General features: G+C 40.7%; 1 protein-coding gene across 1 annotated transcript in view; it reads right to left on the reverse strand.

The window, feature by feature from the left end:
* TPPP (tubulin polymerization promoting protein) overlaps positions 1-15,878 on the reverse strand; it is a 63,186-nt gene extending 47,308 nt beyond the window's left edge. The window contains exons 1-2 of the mRNA XM_085306837.1: positions 15,769-15,878; positions 5,556-5,870 (exon numbers count right to left, since the gene is read on the reverse strand). Coding sequence (XP_085162963.1) covers positions 5,556-5,866 — 311 coding nt within the window. The 5' untranslated portion in view covers positions 5,867-5,870; positions 15,769-15,878. The remainder of the gene's footprint in view (positions 1-5,555; positions 5,871-15,768) is intronic.
* Positions 15,879-20,370: the final 4,492 nt, after the last annotated feature.

Consider the following 20,370-nt stretch of genomic DNA (forward strand, 5'->3'; position numbering starts at 1 on the left):
ATTATGAAATGTACTTAAAAAATTTAAAATGGACCTCAGTAAAGTGTCTATTAAACTTCAGAGCAACTTCATGGGTAGATACCTGTTTCGAATGAGCTCAAGTTTCAAAGTACAAGTCTTTTCAAATACATGAAGAAAGCAAAAAATATTATCATTGAATATAATATAAAGACAACAATTATATTTCAGCTGGTAAACAGCAAAAGAGTATACTCGTTCTTGCCAATAGTTATCTTGTCAGCTGCTCAGTGCATATAGCATCTGTTTTAATTCTTCCATGATTGTACAGCAGTAGTGCGCTGCTGCCGCCAAACTAAGAGGCAGCTGGTCTTGGGCAGAGGCTTCTCTGCAGCAACCTGCCTGGTCCAGGCTGTGGGAACAGGGCTGACAGTAAGATGTCCTCAGGACAGAAAACGGGTGGCTTCCCGCAGGAGCCAGGCCACACCGCGGCGTGTTATGAGAACTCTCCATGGGAACAAAAACTTCCTTTCTTAAAAAGATGGAGGCGAGCTTTTTGGCCTTTCAAACACATGGCTTCCTCAGCAACAAGGAAACATATCAAAGCAACATAAGAAACTATTACTGGAATTTAAGAGGACAATTATGCTTTCACTTGATCTTTTCCCAGAAATATTTTTAGAGGGTGGGGAATAAGGTATATTTACAGAGCTTCTGTAGATTAACTAGTCTTCAATAACAATCCAGTATAGAGCCACAAAAATTTGTTTAAAATTTAACACATAGTAACATCAAAACAAACAAATGTTTCCATGGAGACAAATACCTAAATAAATGCTCACAATGGATCCAGGGCGTGACGTCACCCAGGCCTGCCTGCAACCATAGCAACGTGCCAGTATAAACAGAAATATTTTGATTTTTCAATCTAATAATGTCACAAAATTAGTAGTTTTATGGCTGCGCTTAAACCATTTTCTTGCAGTACTGAGTGGTCACACTTCTAAAATAAGAGGAGAGATATTTATATCAGGGCTATTACTATTACCATATTAACTGTATCCAACAAGTGCAGTATGTGCATGGCATAGCTAACATATCAAATTGCCCAGAGCAGTTGTTGACCCCAATAAACAAAGAAATTTATGTTCCTAAAGCAACWTGCCAGTCTGCTGGTCAGAGATCAGCAACATCTATTCTTCTTGGACATTCTGCTTTCCTTAACACAAAAACCCTCGAGTTCTTAGAGCAATGTGTTGCACCTCACCAGCATRCTGAACTAACAGGAGGAACGCAGCCACACGCTGCTTTCCATGCCAAACGCAGAACGTTTCGYTGCCCTTTTCCCGTGTCACCAGTGAGCTTGCATTCTGCAAGGCAGCAAGATTTCCTAAGCCCATATTAAACTCTGCAAGTGCGCTGCAAGATACACAGCCTCCAAACTTGTACAATCTGCCATTAGCAAGGGAGGAGCAATAGAAAAGGAGCAGTCAGTTAATGAGGAAAACTGCCAAGAAGGAAGGCAACTGCTTCAACTATGAAAAAGATGCCTGTGGAATCCTCATTCCCATGAAAAATGCCCATTTCCAAATGCTACTGCAGACTGAATTACCACTCTTACCATGTCGAATACACAAGATGTCTATATAAAGTTCAGATAGTATATGAAACAAATGCTTTGAGTGAGTTAATATTACCAAGATACTTATATTAAAACTTTGTGTTTTGGCAGAAGTCAGAACTACAGGGAATAATGGATTTCTTATCGTTACAAAAATGGTAAAATGCTATTTTTGTTTCCTGAAAATTTCACATCCAATAATTTGTGAAATGTTTCCTTCTCCTAGAGTATGACTGTGACTTCAACTTGTCTTCAGGTACAGCACTAAAGGCACTGAGAAACTACCAGTTAAAAAAAATTATTCCCCACAAAGTATTCTCAACCTTCTTTTCTTACCTAAGATATGAGCAGATTTCTCAGAGGAGAAGTTTGCCTCATTTTTGCCATATTAAGAAGAAAAAGCTATCTGGATAGGAATTAGCAAAAAAGAGTTTTATAACTTTAAACAAGGAGTTAGCTTTGAAATGAAAATGTACCCCACAACCATTCTGTCACTGTTGTCTGCAATCCACTGAGGGCATGAAGAAGAGTCCAACATTTTAAGCGTTGACTGTGAAACTATAAAACACAGCTAGGAAAGCTTACTATATAGTTGCATTTACAACCATATATATTTTTGTTGATTTTGATGCATTTTTAATAATTTCATCCCATAAGACACTGGAAAGCTTTTATAATTCACTATTCAAAATTTATTTTGTTTTTCCAGATGCAACATGAATAGAAAGGTAATGATGTTGTGTAGATTATCTTTACGTGTTCTTACAACATACTGAAAAAAAATTTACTTTTCCATTTGTCATATATTTGCCTGTCTATCCCAACATTATTAAGTTAACCAACTACTTGTCATAAATATAGGTGGTTTTCCTCCGATCTGTAGGTAAGCAACTAATATAAAAATATTCATCCATGTGGCCACTCTCTAAACCACACTTCAGTTGTTCATTTCAAGTAATTCCAGTGCAAAATTCACTGCTCCTTAATGTTTTCTGTATTTTCTAGCTGACAATATAAAGTTTTTAAAACAGAAAAACAACAAATATGTAGCAGACACATCTATTAAATGAAATTTTAATATCACAATATGTATTTAAATCCATCAAATTGTTAGGATTTGTGAACACTTTTCTTAAGAATCTCCAAATCACTGTTGTACAGAAACACTTGGGAGAAGGAAAAAAAAAAATCAAATTTACTTTTTTTCTTACCAAAGAATTCCAGCAATTCTTCTATTGTGCCTACTACTGTTCATTCTTTGCATTAGACCATTTTCTTGCTTTTATCCTGAAGTACATAAAAATGTCGTACTTACATGAAGACTTTCAGTGAATCTTTTRTGCAAGATGAACAGACAAGCTATATCTCATGAAGAGGAAAAACAGCATACTACAGCTATTTTCTTATTTGCAGCAAAGCTACATCGGTATTTCCTCAAACTTTATAACAGCATAAACTTAACCTTAATTGAAAGACAGACACATGATTCCAGCTGTATAGAAATACCATGGACTAGTCACAACTTTCAGAAGTTTAGTTCACCTATTCCAGATGGAGGGGTTGCATCTAGAAAAATGTTCATTACTTCTCAGGACTGAACCGATCAACTCTCTTCTCTAACAGAGAAAGTTACCAATCAGTGAATCAAAACTATTTTTTTAGGAGCTCTTGAGCGAACGTATCAGCTGCTAATTTCCAGAACGAATCTTTGCCTATCAGCAACATACAGCTCCTACCTAGTGTCTTTGCAGGATCTGTAGCAGATCAATGCATGAAACCAGGGGAAGTTAGCAAGATGACAAAGAGAGGCTTTATACATAGATATAACAATTCATAAATCCAAAGAACAATTTTACAAGATTATTTCCTAATGTTCAAACAACATGTTCTGTTCTCATAAAGAAGCAGAGCTGGCCAGCAAACAAGTGCTGCCAAAAACGCTGGCTTCGCAGAGAAAGACCAACTGAAAACCTGTTTGGAAAGTCTACCACCATCCTAGATGGCAACTGTAACTTGAATATGACAAATATCTCTTCCGATTTATGGGCTATGTTCCCCTACCACTCCCAAGATCCATCATAATCCCATCACTAAGTCACAGTGACTATAAGAATTCCAGACCAAAGTCCATCCTGCAAGACAGACTTTGAAGTCTAGCTGAAGAGTGCTAGAGATTCTTTTATAGAGTTTAATTAATATTCTTCATGTAATACAGASAGCAAAAAACTTGGGTTGTCAAGAAATCCTAGTGCTCTGCTGGGAAAAAGCTGCCTGTGAAATGGAAACACGGAAGAGTTCATTTTATGAGTAGGTCTTTCTTGAAGCATCACTAAATTATTCTTACCTGACAGCTTTGAGTTAAATGTAAAACAAAAGAGAAAAAAAGGAAATGCAGTTGGTTGAATATACTCCAGAAATCCCATATACTCAGCTCACACAGAAGCCTTCTAGGATGTGATATATTACCAATGCTTGAGCAACTGAACCCATTAGATCTTCCCTTGTTAAAACTTAAAATACTGTATGTGAAATCAATGTGATTTGGGGTAGAAACAATAAGTACTGACATATGCATCTTGAAATCATCCTACAACCTAAACATTCTGTTCAAATGAGCTACTTCACTGACAGTATGCATAGCTCTGGCAACACAACCYTCAAAAAAATCTCAGTAGGCACTCAAAGGAAGAGACTAATCCAAGAACAAGAGTGTTGGTCTGTGCACATGTAGTGTTGTCAATGGCCTAGATAAGGTCCTGAGGAAAGAGAAAGAACCAAACAGCTGTGAAAAGTAACATACTTGCCACAAACACATTTTTCAGCTCCAAAGATGACAGATGCTAGGAAAAAACTAGCGGATGAGGTTCTTATAAACAATGTAGTCATTTGCAAATCAAGTAATGTCCTGCGAACTGTGCATGTTACTTTAGACAATTTGTGAAGGTCAAGGCCTTCTTCTTTGCCTTTCTATGTCTTGATGCACTCTAAAGAGTCAACGCTTGTAGAAGGTTTTCCTAACTACTCTTGTAGGAATTGCAAATTCTGTTCTCAAGTCCTGTCCCACAATGATTGCATTGCACCACAACGATTGAGAGCACAAGCCAAATAAATTTTCTTATAAGGTGAAAATACAATTAAGAAGTAGGCCTCTAAATACAATGAGGCATAGAACAATAGTTACTGTGCTAATAAAAAACAGAAAAGGCAAGGCTAGCTGATCAGTTACAGGGAGTTGAGGGGGTGAAAATGATCCTATCATATAAATAAAGTGAGAACAGGAAATGATTTGGGGTTTCACACTGAATAAGCTAAAATAGCCAAATGTCCTTCCTTTGATCCAGAAGTGCTCAAATCAAGTCCTGCCTAGGTTTTCTACTTGGATAGAAAGTTTCAATAAAGCTCCAGCCTACTCACAAGAATATGCTGGGACCACTAAGATAATCCTAATCAACGAATCCCAACCTCATCCCAACCTCACTATCAGTTTAGTGTCCCTGGTACCCTCTACTTTAAACCTGAGCAGGTGCTGTGCTGGACATCAGGACTGTGCTTGGAACTCAGACCTTAGTTACCCATCCTTAGTCTCAGCCTTTTGAGGTTGAGTTTTTGAAGGACATAAGACTGCAGCCTGACTTGCCTTAGATAAGCTTCAGATATCAGCAGACATTCACAGCATTTAGTGCAGTCAAAAAAAGCATTGTTTTTCAGAATAACATGCATATGTCTTGATGATATGAAACCTCTCTGCGCACCTTAACATCTGCAACACTGAAGTCAGTTTCAGGTATCAAGACAGGAGCTAAAAGGTGTATCTTCAAGTGAAGCAAGACAATTTGAGAAAGGAACATGAAGGACAGATTGTGACAAAGGTATACAGTGCACAGCACAGCATCTGCAAGCAACAGAAGATAAATTTAGACAACACTTACAAAACATGGGAGACGACATAAGAAAATGATGGCAGAAAGGAACTTACTTGATTTTACTGAAGACAATATCAACATCTGTGATTGTCACATTCTTTCCATCTATCACATGACAGTCCTTACAAAGCTTTGACCAGTTCTTCCCATGCATTTCTTTTCCTGTGGCTCTTGTATCGCCATGGATGGCAAATTTTCTAAACGCCTCTTCCAGAGCACTGATTTCTCCTGCCATAGCTCCCTCATGAGAGCTGTTTGAATCACAGGATAATCGTTTTGCTGCTCGCTCCTTTGCTGGATCTGAAGGAGACTTTGGAGGAGTCTTATTTGCAGGTTTGGTTGACTTTGCTTTATTTTCAGCCATTGTGCTACAAAGAAGAGGGAAAATTCAATACATTAATTGGCACCAGTTTACCTTTTACTAAGCTGCCTTTGAGAACAGGACAGGAACTTAGTCTCCTACACCATCTAACAATAACTATAGCTATACATAGAACTATGCAACTTTCTGYTCATCTAGACAAATATTCTAGTATAAAAAAAATGACCAGGAAACATCTGACATTCCAAAATAAAGTACAAATCTACTTTCACCATCATTACATCATGGTACACTACAAGTGTTAAGAGAACACCTACCAACTGTGCATTTTTTTTTTGTGTGTGTGTGTTTTGTTTTGTGTTAAGATGGCAAGCTGAATTCTCTGCAGTTCAGATACTATCCAGCATGGCACCCTACTGGCTTGAGTAGAAGTATGCCTTTTACACAGCATACATTACAATCTAGGTTTATTTTCCTGGGGAATATAAACAACCTTTTATCTTCTAGAGTGTGAATTTTTAACAACTATTTACTGAAAATGGAAATTGGAATGAAAACATTAATGTTTCAAAGTGATAACAAGTAAGGAAATTCTCAGAAATTCTCGGACAAAACTCTCGTGTTGGCAAAACCAGTTGTTTCTCAGATTTGTGCCCAAAGAACTGTAGCTTCAGTCCCTTGGAATGAAAACCTTCAGAATGAAGTAGCACTGAGAAGGGATGTCATTACTGCATATAACAAACTTCAGATTATCCCAGATTCACATTCGATAGGTTTGCCCTTTAAAAGAAATCTCAAACCAAGGAACAAAATGTTAAAACCTGTTTTCAGGTGACATTACAAAATGCAGGAAAAAAAAAAAAAAAGAAGACAATTTCTTACTCTTCCTTCATTCATCTATCCACAGAAGTCACTGTCTGCAGAAGAAGAAATGTACAATTCCGCTAGAGCTGAACACTCTTCACATGAAGTAGTGATGCCCAAAGGACATATTACAGCCCACAAACACGCCATGAGAGCACCAGCAGCATGCCACAGAAGCCAGTGCATTCTGCCCATCCACTCACAGAATGATCGAGGTTGGAAGCGACCTCTGGAGATCACCTAGTCCAACTYCCCTACTCAAGAAGGGTCACCTAGAGCACATTGCACGGGACTCTGTCCAGAAGGCTTTGGAATATCTCCATCCAAGGATGGAGACTCCACAATCTCTCTGGGCTGCCTGCTCCAGTGCTCTGTTACCCCTCCTCACAGTAAAGAATTTTTTCCTTATGTTCAGGCAGAACCTTACATATTTCAGTTTGTGCCCATTGCCTCTTTGTAGCCCTACATTGGACTTTCTCCAGTAGTTTCATGGACTTTCTCCAGTAGTTCCATGTCCCTCTTGTACTGGGGAGCCCAGAATTGGACACAGTACTCCAGATGAGGCCTACCTGGGCTGAGTAGAGGGGAGGATTGTCTCCCTCATCCTGCTGGCAATGCTCTTCCTAATGTAGCCCAGGATACCATTGGCCTTCTCTGCCACAAGGGCACATTGCTGGCTCATGGTCAACTTGTTGTGCATCAGGACTTCCAGATCCTTCTCCGCAAGGCTGCTTTCCAGTAGGTCAGCCCTCAGCCTGTACTGGTGCATAGAGTTATTCCTCCTCAGCTGCAGGACCCTGCCTTTCCGTTTATTGAACTTCATGAGATTGCTCTCTGCCCATCTCTCCAGCCTGTCCAGGTCTCTGAATGGCAGCACAGCCCTCAGGTTTATCACCCATCCTTCTAGTTTGGCATCATCAGCAAATTTGCTGAGGGTGTACTCTGTCCCTTCATCCGGTCACTTTTAGCTTTGCAGAAGTAAGGGGCCCTGGAAGGCCTAGGGATAGGGTACACAGTGTGCCTGCCCCAGCAAGGGGGGGAGGCATGTAGTTACATGCAGGCTGTGGCTCAGATATCAGTTTTGCTGCTACCAATTTTAATACATAAAGAGGTGCTCCAAGTTTCACAAGCTTGGCAAACACTGGCATAAAAGCTGGAAAGCCCACCATACTACATCATACACCCTTCTGAAATTATAAATGTATCTTCAGCACATAGTCTGTGGTTAATATATGTAAAGATTGGCATGCACTTCCAGTTAAAGTTTTATTCCTGTATCAGATGGGAAGTTCTTTTGGTTTATATACTGTGCTTCAATAGAAGTTCCACAGCTATGGAAGCGATTCTCAACTTTTGCCTCCTCTGATTTTGCTTAACCTCTGTCACCTAAATAGCCATGGCATACTCCTTTCTTCTTCCATTCAGTCCTGCATGCTGAAAAAGAACTAGCCATCCTGTATCCACCAACCAATGCTTGCTATGGAACAGTTTTTGCTAAGCTTGAAGTCCTGATTGTGGAGAGATTCTCTCCTTTATGATCTTTGACTGTAACATGAAACAGTCAGACCACACAAGAATACATAATCAACACCAAAGCATCACACCACTGGCTAGAATCTTTTGTCTTAAGCAAACGAAAACAGAACTCAATTTTGGAACAATAAGTCTACCCCATTCCTTTAGACTTACTGTTATTTTCCCAGATTGTAACACTGAAATCATGTTTTTTTGAACAGTGTGTCTTAATTCAGTTCCTAGCCAACAATCATTATGTTGTCTCCAATGTGACAGTGGAATATTCTTTTTAAGAACATATAGATAAAATAAAGCACTGACATTGGACCAGATAAATTCCTGGGAGCTCCACAATTATTTTGGTATCATTAACAACAACCACAAACTCATACTTCAAGWATTATAATCAACTTGTATTGAAAAGAGAAACTGTGGTGAACAGGAGTGATGGTCTGATAAGCATGCTGAATTTCCTGAAATTAGATTTACAATCCATAACTATAAACACTTTTCAATAAAAATTACTTGAGTAAAAGATCTTTGTACTTTACATTTGAACAAACGCAGCATAGTCAAAACAATAATGTATATTTTGAAATTATTTAAGTAAGTGCTTAAAAAGCTAGTAACACATTAAGCCRATTGATTCTTCCATCTTGTTTATATGCTCAACACAAGTTCTGGCCAACAAACTGAAATGTTAAATTAAAAATTAAAATGACAGAAGTTTATTAACTGTAACCTGGGAGATGTGTGCATCTATAAAATAATAAGAAAAGCACAGAATCAGATTGAATAGTTAAAAATCACTAAAAAGCTAAAAATTGAAACAATTCCCATTTCCATTACCTATTCACTCTGTCTGTGCTTGGAATAATTGAAATATTTTCCGCTGAATGTCTCCCAGTACTGAAATTCTAAAATAATAAGCATCTCTTAGGTAACTGTAAGCTGATAAAAGTATTACATCACATATATGTGTGTGTGTGTGTATATACACACATATATATTTAATATACATATACACACACAATTTGCTTTTTTTTTTTTTTAATCAAAATAGTGCCTAGACCAGTCTAAACTTTCTAATTCAAATGGCTACACACACACTTTTGCTACCAGAAGAGGTCATGAGATAATGTACAAAGAAAACAAAAACACTGCTGACAAGCTATGGAAAAGAAATTACATTAAAAATCAGATCATCCAGACCTATAAATGACCTCTGTCCTGCGGAAAGCATGACTTCCAAAAGCAGAAGTCTCTTCATAGTACAGACCATTTCAAATGCACAGGAGCTGGAAACTAAAAACAGAGTCTCCAGGCTAACATAACTGACTAGACAAAGGAAGAGAACAAGCATCTGCAAAACATCTGTATTTTAATGTCTAATAGGATATTAAAAAAACAAATTTAACTCCACAAGCAAGCAAGAAGACAAGAGAAAGTAGAGGTCTCCTACAGTAAGCGATCATATCGGTTAGCAATCTTATTGTGCATGGAATAAATCTTCTAAGAGATTTTCAGGGGAAGTCTCTTCTTGCTTCCAGCAATTCAGTCTAGAAGCCATGCTCAGTGTCAATACACTGTAAAGGTAAGGCAATTGTATAATTTAAAAACTATAAGCCAGAAAATCTCCATACCACTGCAAATATCTGAAATATTTTTTCAAAAGCACCTAGTGATTTCAAATAATCAGATGAAACACCTGAAAGGGTTCTGATTTTCTGAAGCGGATGTAATTTTTAAATCAGTTACCTTTTCTCTGCCTGTACTACCGTCTTTTACTGTCTGCAACATAATAGCTACATCTATTTAAAACCTTTTTTACTTGCTTTCAGTTGCTGCCTTTTTCCATGACGGCTTCTCACACTTCAAGATACCTACCCCTTAAATTAGATGTCTAAGGAAACAACATGAATTTCCTCATAACATTAAGCACACATCAGAGATCAAGCTCATAAAACTCTCTAAATTCTTGCTTAGCCCAGGTCCCAAATTTCACATACCAAGCAACTTCTGCAGCTATTAAAAAGAATTCTGTGTTTTCAAACTTGCTGCCACATCATAGACAAATATAGAACTAAGAAAATTAAAAGCTTTTAAGCTTGGTATAGGAAAAATGCTTAAAGGAACATATTTGGTCTTAAGAATGAAAGTTCCCCTCCAGAATTAGTTCTCTCAGCCATCAATAAGCCAACTTCATGCAAATGTGTTGTGAGGTGTTCAGGGCTGGGGGGCAGAACCCGGGACAGAAGGCTTTAGTTTTGACTAGTGAAATCTGATATGCAAAATAGTCATTTCAAAGAACCCTCACTACCAAAAGCAGAAGTTAAAGGCTAGATTCATCAGGGTTCTGCTCTTACCCTGCGGATGGCAGAGACTGTCACAGATGCTCCTTGTTTTGTTGGACCATAGTTACAGTTGGTCTAACTGTTAAAGATCCCAGTAATGGGATGGACAAGATGATCTGCAGAGATCCCTTCCACCCTCAGCCATTTTCTGATTCTGGGAAGAGGTATGAGCAGATGCTAAGACCTCAGGAAGCTCTGTCCCAACTAACTAAAGTTCCAGAAACTCCAGAACAGTCAAGTAACTGGAAAATGTTACGTTATGAGCTGCACTGCATAGTCYGTACCTATAATACTCCTTTATTCATATCATAAACCAACAATTATTGTCTCTTCTCTCACTCTGCAATAGGTAAATACTATAGTACACTCTACAGAGACAAAGTTAGGGATCAATCTGATGGAAGTCATGAGTAACTCCATGCTAAAACTAGACTGAGAGTGCATACCTCTCTTTTTTAGGCACACCTCCATGCCACTAGAAGACATTTCCTCATATCACTGAATGTTCAAAAAATTAGTAGTCGGAAATCTGTGATTTTGCCAAGAACCAGAAAATACAGTAGGGGGAGAGGAGTGAGATGGCTGATCCCTGGCAATGCAGTTAGCAGAGCCAGAAAGTTGAAATAAATCTGTAATTACCATCAAAATTTAAAGCATTGCTGGTTGCTAACATTAATAATTCTACTTCCATTTTAACCTCAGAGTAAGATTGCTATTTTTGCTTGATTCTGCTATCATAAATGCATCAGGCTACCTCTCCACATCTACATTTTCAGCTCGTGGACCTAGCACAGCTACAAGCATTCATATTTCTTAGATGATCCTAAACCTGAAAGGTCACTTACCTTTAGAAAACATGTAAATCACAAAGAATTCCACCAATAGGCACAGAGCCTAGTGGTTTTATGTTAACTGTTACCTGTTTTTACTTTCCATTATCCTTCTTATCCTTCTCATCATTCACTCCCACCAAGTATTCGTAAGGGTGCACTTAAGGTTCACTTTTTAAACCGAATCTTTTTCTTTATACTTGATGAAATCATTTCCAATGCACCATAAATAGGTATCATCCAATATGTCTTAAGACCTTCCATCCAATCCAAGTAGAAACCAAGGTGACAACTTTTCAAAGAGCATGAGAAGTGCTATTTTGGTATGAGCAAGCTGGATTCATAAACATTAGTAAACTGCAAAAGTCATTAGATTTTGCTGAGAGTATCTTTTATTTTAGTATTTGAGCTATGTTTTAGACCATTTTTTTTAAAAAGTTAAAGAATTAGAGATAAAGGGAATTCTCATTTATTTTCTATATGCAATTATTTATGGCAAGTAACAACAGCAGAAACAAAGCACAGCAGATGGACTCTTTTCCCCACATTTTTGCATACACGTTCAAGCTGAGGAACTGAATAAACAGCTGGAGAAATGCAACTTCCTCTTAATAAGATATAATGCTTTAGACAATGCTCATAAAACTCCCCTTAAACTTCCTGCACAGCTATCAGTAGTAATCAGAGTGAAGGAGCTCCTTTTCTGAGTTCTGCTCTGGGCATATTTCTCCATGTGTGGTGTTCAAGTGAATGTGAACCATGCATCCTCCCTAGCACGTAAAACAGAACTAAAAGAACAGTGGACACCTCAGACCAAGCAAAGCTATCAAAATTCTATCAAAATCTACGTATCTATATTTATTTATACAAATTAAATCCTTTCACAGGCCTTCTGAGGAACTACATGGCTAAAGCCTATAGAGTTCTCTTAACAATATGCTTRTATCTAGCACTATGGACAGGGCAAGGCTGCCTAGATTATAGAGCTGCATTAAGACTTTCACCTGGATACACACACAGTTACAATGAAGCTGATTACTCAAGTTGCCCAATGTTTTTCTTCAGCAAAACAGTATTTTAGACTCTGATGAAGTTATATATGCCATTAAAGGAACAACCTTGGAAAAGATATTATCAAGCACAGATTACTTTGACTATTGACAAGCGGCTCCTACCTTTCTATCACAAAAACTGTTGCTATTCACCTGCAGAGTCAATGCTACAAGAGCACTGACCATTAACTTTATTTCTCAGTAAATTACACTCCTCCTCTCCAAAAGACTACTTCATAAAAATCACCTCTTTATATATGTATAATTGAAGCACCTATACACACATGCACAGGCCATTAAGAGCAATAGTTGCATTAGAATATATTTTTAAAAACATGCTTTCACCCACCAACACTTACAAACAAACAAAAATTTTTTTTACATCTGCCTACACACTCTTAACTAGCTCCATAATACCCTGTAATACCACCACACCACTCACATAAAATTTCAACTACAATGACAGCAGCATCAACAAATGAATCCACCTGGACTTATGTAATGGTGAATTTTATCTTCCTCCCCTCCTCCCATTATGTAGCCCTATACCATCTGAGGATCCCACTTACTGGGTATTTATTCCCAGCTCTGTTCTGCTCTACTACCATCTTTGTCAGACGAAGAAATCAGTAAGCCCCCAAAATTTTGCCGTTCCACGTACTGGTAAGGATATAAGCCAGCATTCAGAACAGTCCTCAAAGAAGAAAGTGAATATGGCACTTTTCAAAGGGGGGGGGGGGGAAGAAATTCACACTGATTAAAGCAAAATGCAAGAGAAGCCTCAACTGCTTAGGTAAGATATTTTCTCAYGGTCTATCAAGAAAAGACTGAGTAGGGAGATTTCCTCAAACATCACCAGTAAAACAGAGAGCCTTTGCATAACACCTGCAAATAAACATATCAAGAGAACCATGCTGATGCCACTGACAGACAGAAAATTTGATCACAGAAAACAGAGCTTATGGACACTCACAGGGACTAAAAGAACCCTGAGACTTAATACTCACAGCTGACCACAGCTCCTAGACACTAATGCAATACAAATGATGAACAAAATGTCTCCTTTTAACCTGCTGGCAGAGACATCTAAAAGCATTTATGCCCAGGGACAGCACATAGCACAAGACTGAACCGAGAGGAGAGAGAGAGAGAAAGGCTTAAGTCAAAAGAGAACTTCCACTGCTGAGAAGAAGGGAAATACAAGAATATAGCAGTACTAAGACTTAATCACAGCTGGGCTGCTGTTCAGCAGTACTATAGTCTCCACTACAGCTCTGTTAAAACAAATGATAAATGTAAGGCAGGTGAGAACTGGTAATTCACAACAAGCACAATGTATCTTAGTTACTTCTTTAACCCTCTAAAATGGAACGGTCGTACCAGTATGACAGAGAATTCAAGGGATGAGAATTACATACCTGCATTTAATTTCAGTTACTCAAAAAATGGCTTTGGAGAGAACAAATACCCCTGTAACTGCTTGCTGAAAACCTAAGAGTTTGTTTCACTTATACAAGGGCAGGAAGCAGCAGGTTTGCGCTAATAAAAGGGACAATACATTAACAAACAACTACCCCAGAGGAAAGACTATTCTTGCCATTTCTTCAATGCAATGAAACAGGCTTGCAGATGCAGTCACGTCCTCACACTGAAGACTTATATAATCCAAGCATGCAATGAAACAAAAATATTGGATGAATTATTTTAACTTATATCTTAGCGTATTATCTAAAAGCAAGTTATCAAGTTGAAACATTAAATGGTTCATCCTCTAACACACTCCTAGATATGATATTAAATACATCTGGCCATCTCTACACACACTCAGAATACATTTATATAGCATAAACAAACAAAACTGCCTGCTTCCCTCCTTACTTAAAAGTGCCTTCTTTTCTAATTAAGCTCAATCTTCAAGTAAAACATTTTCTATTGTATATTTGCCTACTTAGGGAATAACTGGAATGAATTTAYCTATCAAAAAAAAGACACTCTTTTTCAGCACAGTGAATCCACAGATTACATCAGGCACACAAACAACTAACCGCTAGACGGATATTTCCATTTATAAAGACCCTTTCTCACATTTACAAGGGTCAGGTGTAATCGCTGCAGGAGATTCCTATGTGAACTTTATCTGCAATTTGATCCTTGCAATGCATACTGTCCAAGCATTACACTGTGCTATGATTTAACACTGGACATACACTTCAGCGGTTACCAATGACAGACTATTTGCAGGCATATGGCTGTTATGTAGAGAGGTACAAGAGCATTCAGTACAGCTTTCTGATTTTTAGGGGTGAGGTTGTGTGGGGAAAGGATCTGTAAAAATCTTTATTAAAAATCTTAATCTTTTCTTAATAAATATAAGGTTATGCAAGCCTCTGCCAACTCAACAAAAAATTCCCCTACAATCCTGCCCTTGTAGACCCTGCAAAATATCAACAGGAAAATTGTTGTGTCAGCCAGCAACAAACTGCAAGATTAAAAGCTGTCAGTGTTTAAGATATATGTTCCAAATGCATATTCAGCATCTCGCAGCACATCCCCAGCTTGCTTGTGGAAGAATTTCACCGAGGTACAGTATCTTTTAACCCAGGATTGAACAAATACTTACAAATCCTGCTGATTTGCTGCGGGGGTGAGGGGTAATGATATAATACATATAATTTGTTTTCAAAATAGGCAGTTAGGGTTGGGAGGAGCAGATTAATCCACTGGGTTTTGTTTTCCGTTTGCCACCCCTGAAGCCGGTGCGTGGCTTTGCACCTGCAGAGCTCACGCCACAATCCCTAAACCCTCTCCCACATCAGATGCTGCCTTGCGTGGCGCAGGGGCGGTCCGAGGCGGCAAAGCCCCTTGGAGGGTTCCAAAAAAGGGGGGAAAAGGGGTGAAAAGGGGGGGGCGGAGGAAAGGATGAGGTGGGCAAACCGTTTTTACCCATAGCTCTCCCTAGACGGGGCTGCTGGCTCCGTGCTAGGGCCCGGGAGGGGAACGGGGACATGGYTGGGCGGCGGCTGCCGCGGAGGAGGCAGAGGGCGAGAGGCAGGCGCGGAGCCCGCAGAAAGCCGCGGTTCCCGCCGCCCCCCGCCGTCGTTATGTAACGGGCGCGGCGGCGAGGGGCCGCCGGGGCGCAGCGCTGCGCGCAGGTGGCGGCAGCACCGCCAGCGCGCCCGCCCTGGCGCCTCAATTAGCCGCGGGAGCATTAATTACTCCCCTCAATAAAATAAAATAATAAAATGAAATAAAATGAAATAAAATCGCGCAAAAGCACGCTCAGCGCGCCGCCCCCTGCCTCACCCGCGCGGCGAGAGGCGCCCACTTACCCGCGGCTCTCCGCGGGGCGGCGGCTCCTGCAGCCCAACCTGCGCCTGGCCCGGGCTGCCGCTAGACTGTCAGCCGCTGTCAGTCCAGCCCGGCACGGCACGGCGCTGTGCGGAGCGGCGCGGTGCGGCACGACCCGCCCCCCCCGCAGCCGTTGGCCGGCGCCCGCCCCCTGCCAGCCGCAAGGCACCGCCATAGGCGGCCCGGTCCGTCCGGCCGCCGTCGCCCCGCCTCCCGCGGCAGGCCCGGGGGGAGGCAGAGGGCGCCGCCGCCGCCACCACCACCACCGCCGCCGCCGCCGCTGCTGCCTTACATGGCCGGGCGCAGCGGGCCGCCCGCCGCCTGCCCCGGGGCAGGTGCCGCACTCAGGTGGGCGCGGAGCGCACAGCCGCCTCGCCGCTGGCCCGGCCCGAAGCCGCCGAAAGGAAGTAATTTTTCAGAGTGGATTTGCCCGCCCGCCCGGGGCGGCAGCGCCGCCGCTGCCCCCCAGTCGCCGCCCGCCGGAGCTGGCCTGAGGCCAGGGACAGTACCGGCTGCCCAGCTAGGGGCAAGGCAAAGAAGGTACAGCCTTAAATCCCGAAGCCCGGTGCAGGTCAGGCTGCTGCAGCTCCGTGCCCCCGCATCCAGCTACGAGTGAGGCTCAGCGTGTGTTCCCTGCAAGAGCACACACAACAAACCATGCATGCAGCACAGACACACGTATACACGCAGCCAGCTAAACAGATCAGCACCAGTCAAAGCACTCAGCAGTCACAGAAACTGCACCTCTTTGGATGACCAGCAAGAAGGTCTGTTGTTGGGGAGCGTATACAGAAAAGCAATGTGGACCACTCCAGCAGCTGGATCCTTGCCACCCTGCAAGGAGATGCACCTGTCTCTCAGTCATCCTCGGGCAACCTTTCGGCTCTCCAGCAGTTGGTCTGGCTGGAGCCAGCCACTAGCTCGCTAGTCCCACCAGTAGCCAGCTCCTCTAGTGATCTCCTTCCCAGAGACGCGCCTGGTTCCCAACCCACTTGACCTACTCACTGGCTAGTCTGGCTTGACTGGTGCAAACTCCAGTTGCCAGCCCTCAGACCTCCATATGCACACATGAACACAGAATAGAGTCCCTTCACCCAGGAAAAGCATTAGAAATGAAGTTTAAAGAGAAGACAGGAGAAACAGGCTGCACTGGTGAGGCACGGGGCATGGCCAGGCAAGCATGCTAACCAGCCACTTGTTCACATCTCATCAGTCCCTTTTATCCTCTTATCACTCAATTTTCCCATGCTTGTTCTTCCCCACTTTGATCCCCCCCCAAAAAATCCCACAGTAAGTCTTGTGCAATCCCAAGATGCTCTTTCCCTGCATTCCAAACCCCAAGGCAGTGGCACCCCCAGCCTAGAAGATGCCGTTCCCCTGACTCATCTGGTGGCTTTTACATCGTGACTGTGGGGCTCGTGGCTCTCCCCATCCTGGGAGCCACTAGGCCAAGGACTCCCTTTCTCTGAGTAGGAACTTAGAGATTTAGTTCCTAGGACTAAAATGTTAAATGTGCACTACTGGAAAATGTGCCATCATCCAGTTTTGGTAAAGAGAAACGCCTTAGAAAAATAACTCAAGGATACCTCAGGGCAAGCATGTTCTGCCAGCCTAATCCTTGCTGGCCTCCCTTCTGCTTTTCAGTGTGTAACCAGGTAGGTCACCCTCCAGGGACTATGGTGGGGTGGGGTAAGGGAATCTGTGGGAAAAAAAAGCTTAATTTCCTTCTTCGTCTAAAGTTTGTTATTCAAGACCCTTGCCTTTTACAGCTCTCAAACTAATTTTAGAGAAGTCTAGTACAAAAAAACACAAAAATCCATTTTTAGGGTTATCACAGTACCTCAATAATGTAACTTTAGGTTCATTTTAATCCTGTGTGCAAATTAACCCCTCTCATACTCGAAAGCAGGAAAGCAGACATTTACATTTGTTTTCATTTGTAGCTCATGCTGCCATCAAATACTGAGTGTACCTTGGACATATCTTCAGAAAATTAAAATGATATAAATGTCACACACATCTATTGAGTGAATTTCTACATTGCTCAGTGCACTTACATTGCATGAAAAAATTGCATCAATATAGAGAATTCCCTAGAGCTCCCAGAAGTCTTCTTTCCTCCCTGCACAAAGAATGAGTTTTCTTCAAATAATAATGTATTCAGTTTTATACTGACAATAGCAAAAATGTTCTGTCACAGAAAAGAACCTTGCAGCAAACCCTGAAAATAGTCCAACTCTAGATTAGTCTCATTTTTGCTGGAAGTCCATTCATTAAAAAAATTAATAAAAATAAAAAAATCCTCTACCAGAAAGCATGATCTTCAGATCTTACTACTTCATCCTAAGATTAGCTGCATTTCCTCAGGGGGTTAGTACAGCTGCATTTGTAAACTGCAGTTGGGTTATACTTTCTTTTTCTAAGCGCAGGCCCTTGTGTAAGCTCAGTTGTGATCTGACCTGATAATTCACAAGTGTGACCTAACATTTTAAATATTCTTTTCCTCTTCTAAATAAACATTTGCAAATATGACTGATGCAATGTCATTCCCTCTCACAAACTCTGGCTGTACATTCACAAACTATTGCAATGGGAGCTCATTCCCTTAGCAACTGAGCAGACTGCAGATAGCAGCCATACCCCAGGTCTTGCACAGCTCCTTGCAGAATTCCTTTTCAATACTCCTTTCTACAGGCTGTGATTTAAGGATGGTCTGTCTGGTGCCTGGGCTGATGGCTASAGAGGCTGGGAAAATGGGCCTGCAGTTTCCTCCTTCAGATTTTCACAATAAGGAAAACACAGCCAGATTTCAGGCTAAATTCCAGAATATTATTGATCATGCCAATCTATGCAAAATAAACTGGACAGACATTTCCCTGCATCATTCTCTCCACCAGCTATTGTGCTAGCTCTTCTCTCAGTTCAAGACAACATCTTCCAAGAGTGCTGCAGACCTGCTTCTGGCACTTGGCATAGCTTCTCTTCAAAGCCACAGAGCTGTCTTTGGTCATACTTTCCAGTATAAAATACTGTGAGCAGTTCCATTTATATGACATTATATGACATTACATTACTATTATATGAATGGCTCCATTACTTCCTTTTACCTTCACTTTTCTCAAAATAATCTGTTTTGCTTCCTGCTTCAAGTCTCAATGCTTCTCAGCTGTCAGTGTTATTTCTGTAGTGTTTATCCTCATATGAATTCTTTTCAGTGTCTTTTGGCCTTTTCTTCCTTCCTTCTCTAGTCTTCTATAAGAAGAGGACTGCGTTTCCTGTTCAGACAGCTCCTTTATTAATGTACAAAGCTAGTGCCACCAAAACAGGAGACCTTCATGGCCACCATTAGTGCCTGGATTGAGGGAGATGAGCTGCAGCTCTGACAAACACGGCACATGCCATAAACACTGAGCATTCAGTGAGCTAACATCATCATAACTTGAACCAGAATTAAGAAAGAGTAGATAAAAAACTTTTGCAAGTCATCACCTGAGCAGTAAGATGTATTGTCAAGATTGCACTGTTACTATGAAAGGTCACTTTCTGCTTGCAATTTGCAAACATGACAAATTTTAGTCAGAGTATTTGTATGAAACAGAGTGTTATTTTGGTTGAAACTTCCATGAAAATGACAACATCATTTCTAAATGTTCCATTCCACTGAGAGTCACTCCACTGGGAAAATCTACTGTTACTTTTTTAACCACTTCTTGGTATAGATACAAAATGTCAAAGTTTGTCAAGAGTCTACCCCAGCATTCTTTTGCTAGGGGAAAATCAAGTACAATTTTCCAAGCTATATAAATAGTCATATATGTACATATAGTCATTTGTATATGTATATATAGTGTGGATATTCAGTATAGATATTGTCAACATGTAACACATAGGCAATATATGTACAGCTACATATACAGTCACAGTCATTTACAGGAGGACAAAAGTGACTCGAACCTGCCAGAGCACCACTAGCAATACAAATAAGTTTTCAGAGATAAAATTGGAAGGAATATTTAGCTGTATAAAAAACAGGGCAGCACTTCAAACAGGTGGGTAAGCCAAGCATAAAGGGCCAATTTCCTGTGTGGGAAGTTGGGCTCAGCTCTTTCTGCATTTTTTAATAATTAACTTTATTGTTATTAATTATTAATTATTATTAATGCTGCACACTGTTCTGTAACTCAGAATAACAGCTAACACATCTGTGTTCTGTAGCTTGGAATAACAGCTAACACACTGTGGCACCAGTGCTGCTTGTCAGTTTTACTGAAATATAAATTAATAACAAGCTGATGCAAATACAGGAGCTCTGAAGATGTGTGCATGTGTTAATGGAATAACTTGACGGCAGTAACAATGCAGGGCACAATCCTTCAAACGGCTGGCTCTGAGGCAGTTCCTGAGTTATTTGCCAAAGCTCCCATGACAAAACAACATTAATCACAATTTGGACTTGAATCAAAGCCCTCAGAACTTCAAAACCCATCAAGTCAAACCCAGCCTCTACTACTGCCTCTTCTCTCTTGCACAGAGAGTCTTTTAGGGAGTACCTTGTTACATGCTCTTTCTTTCATGCAGGATGT

Source organism: Rhea americana, unplaced genomic scaffold (genome assembly GCF_003343005.1).
Source record: "Rhea americana isolate MKP2758 unplaced genomic scaffold, rheAme1 scaffold_248, whole genome shotgun sequence".
Lineage (NCBI taxonomy): Eukaryota > Metazoa > Chordata > Aves > Rheiformes > Rheidae > Rhea > Rhea americana.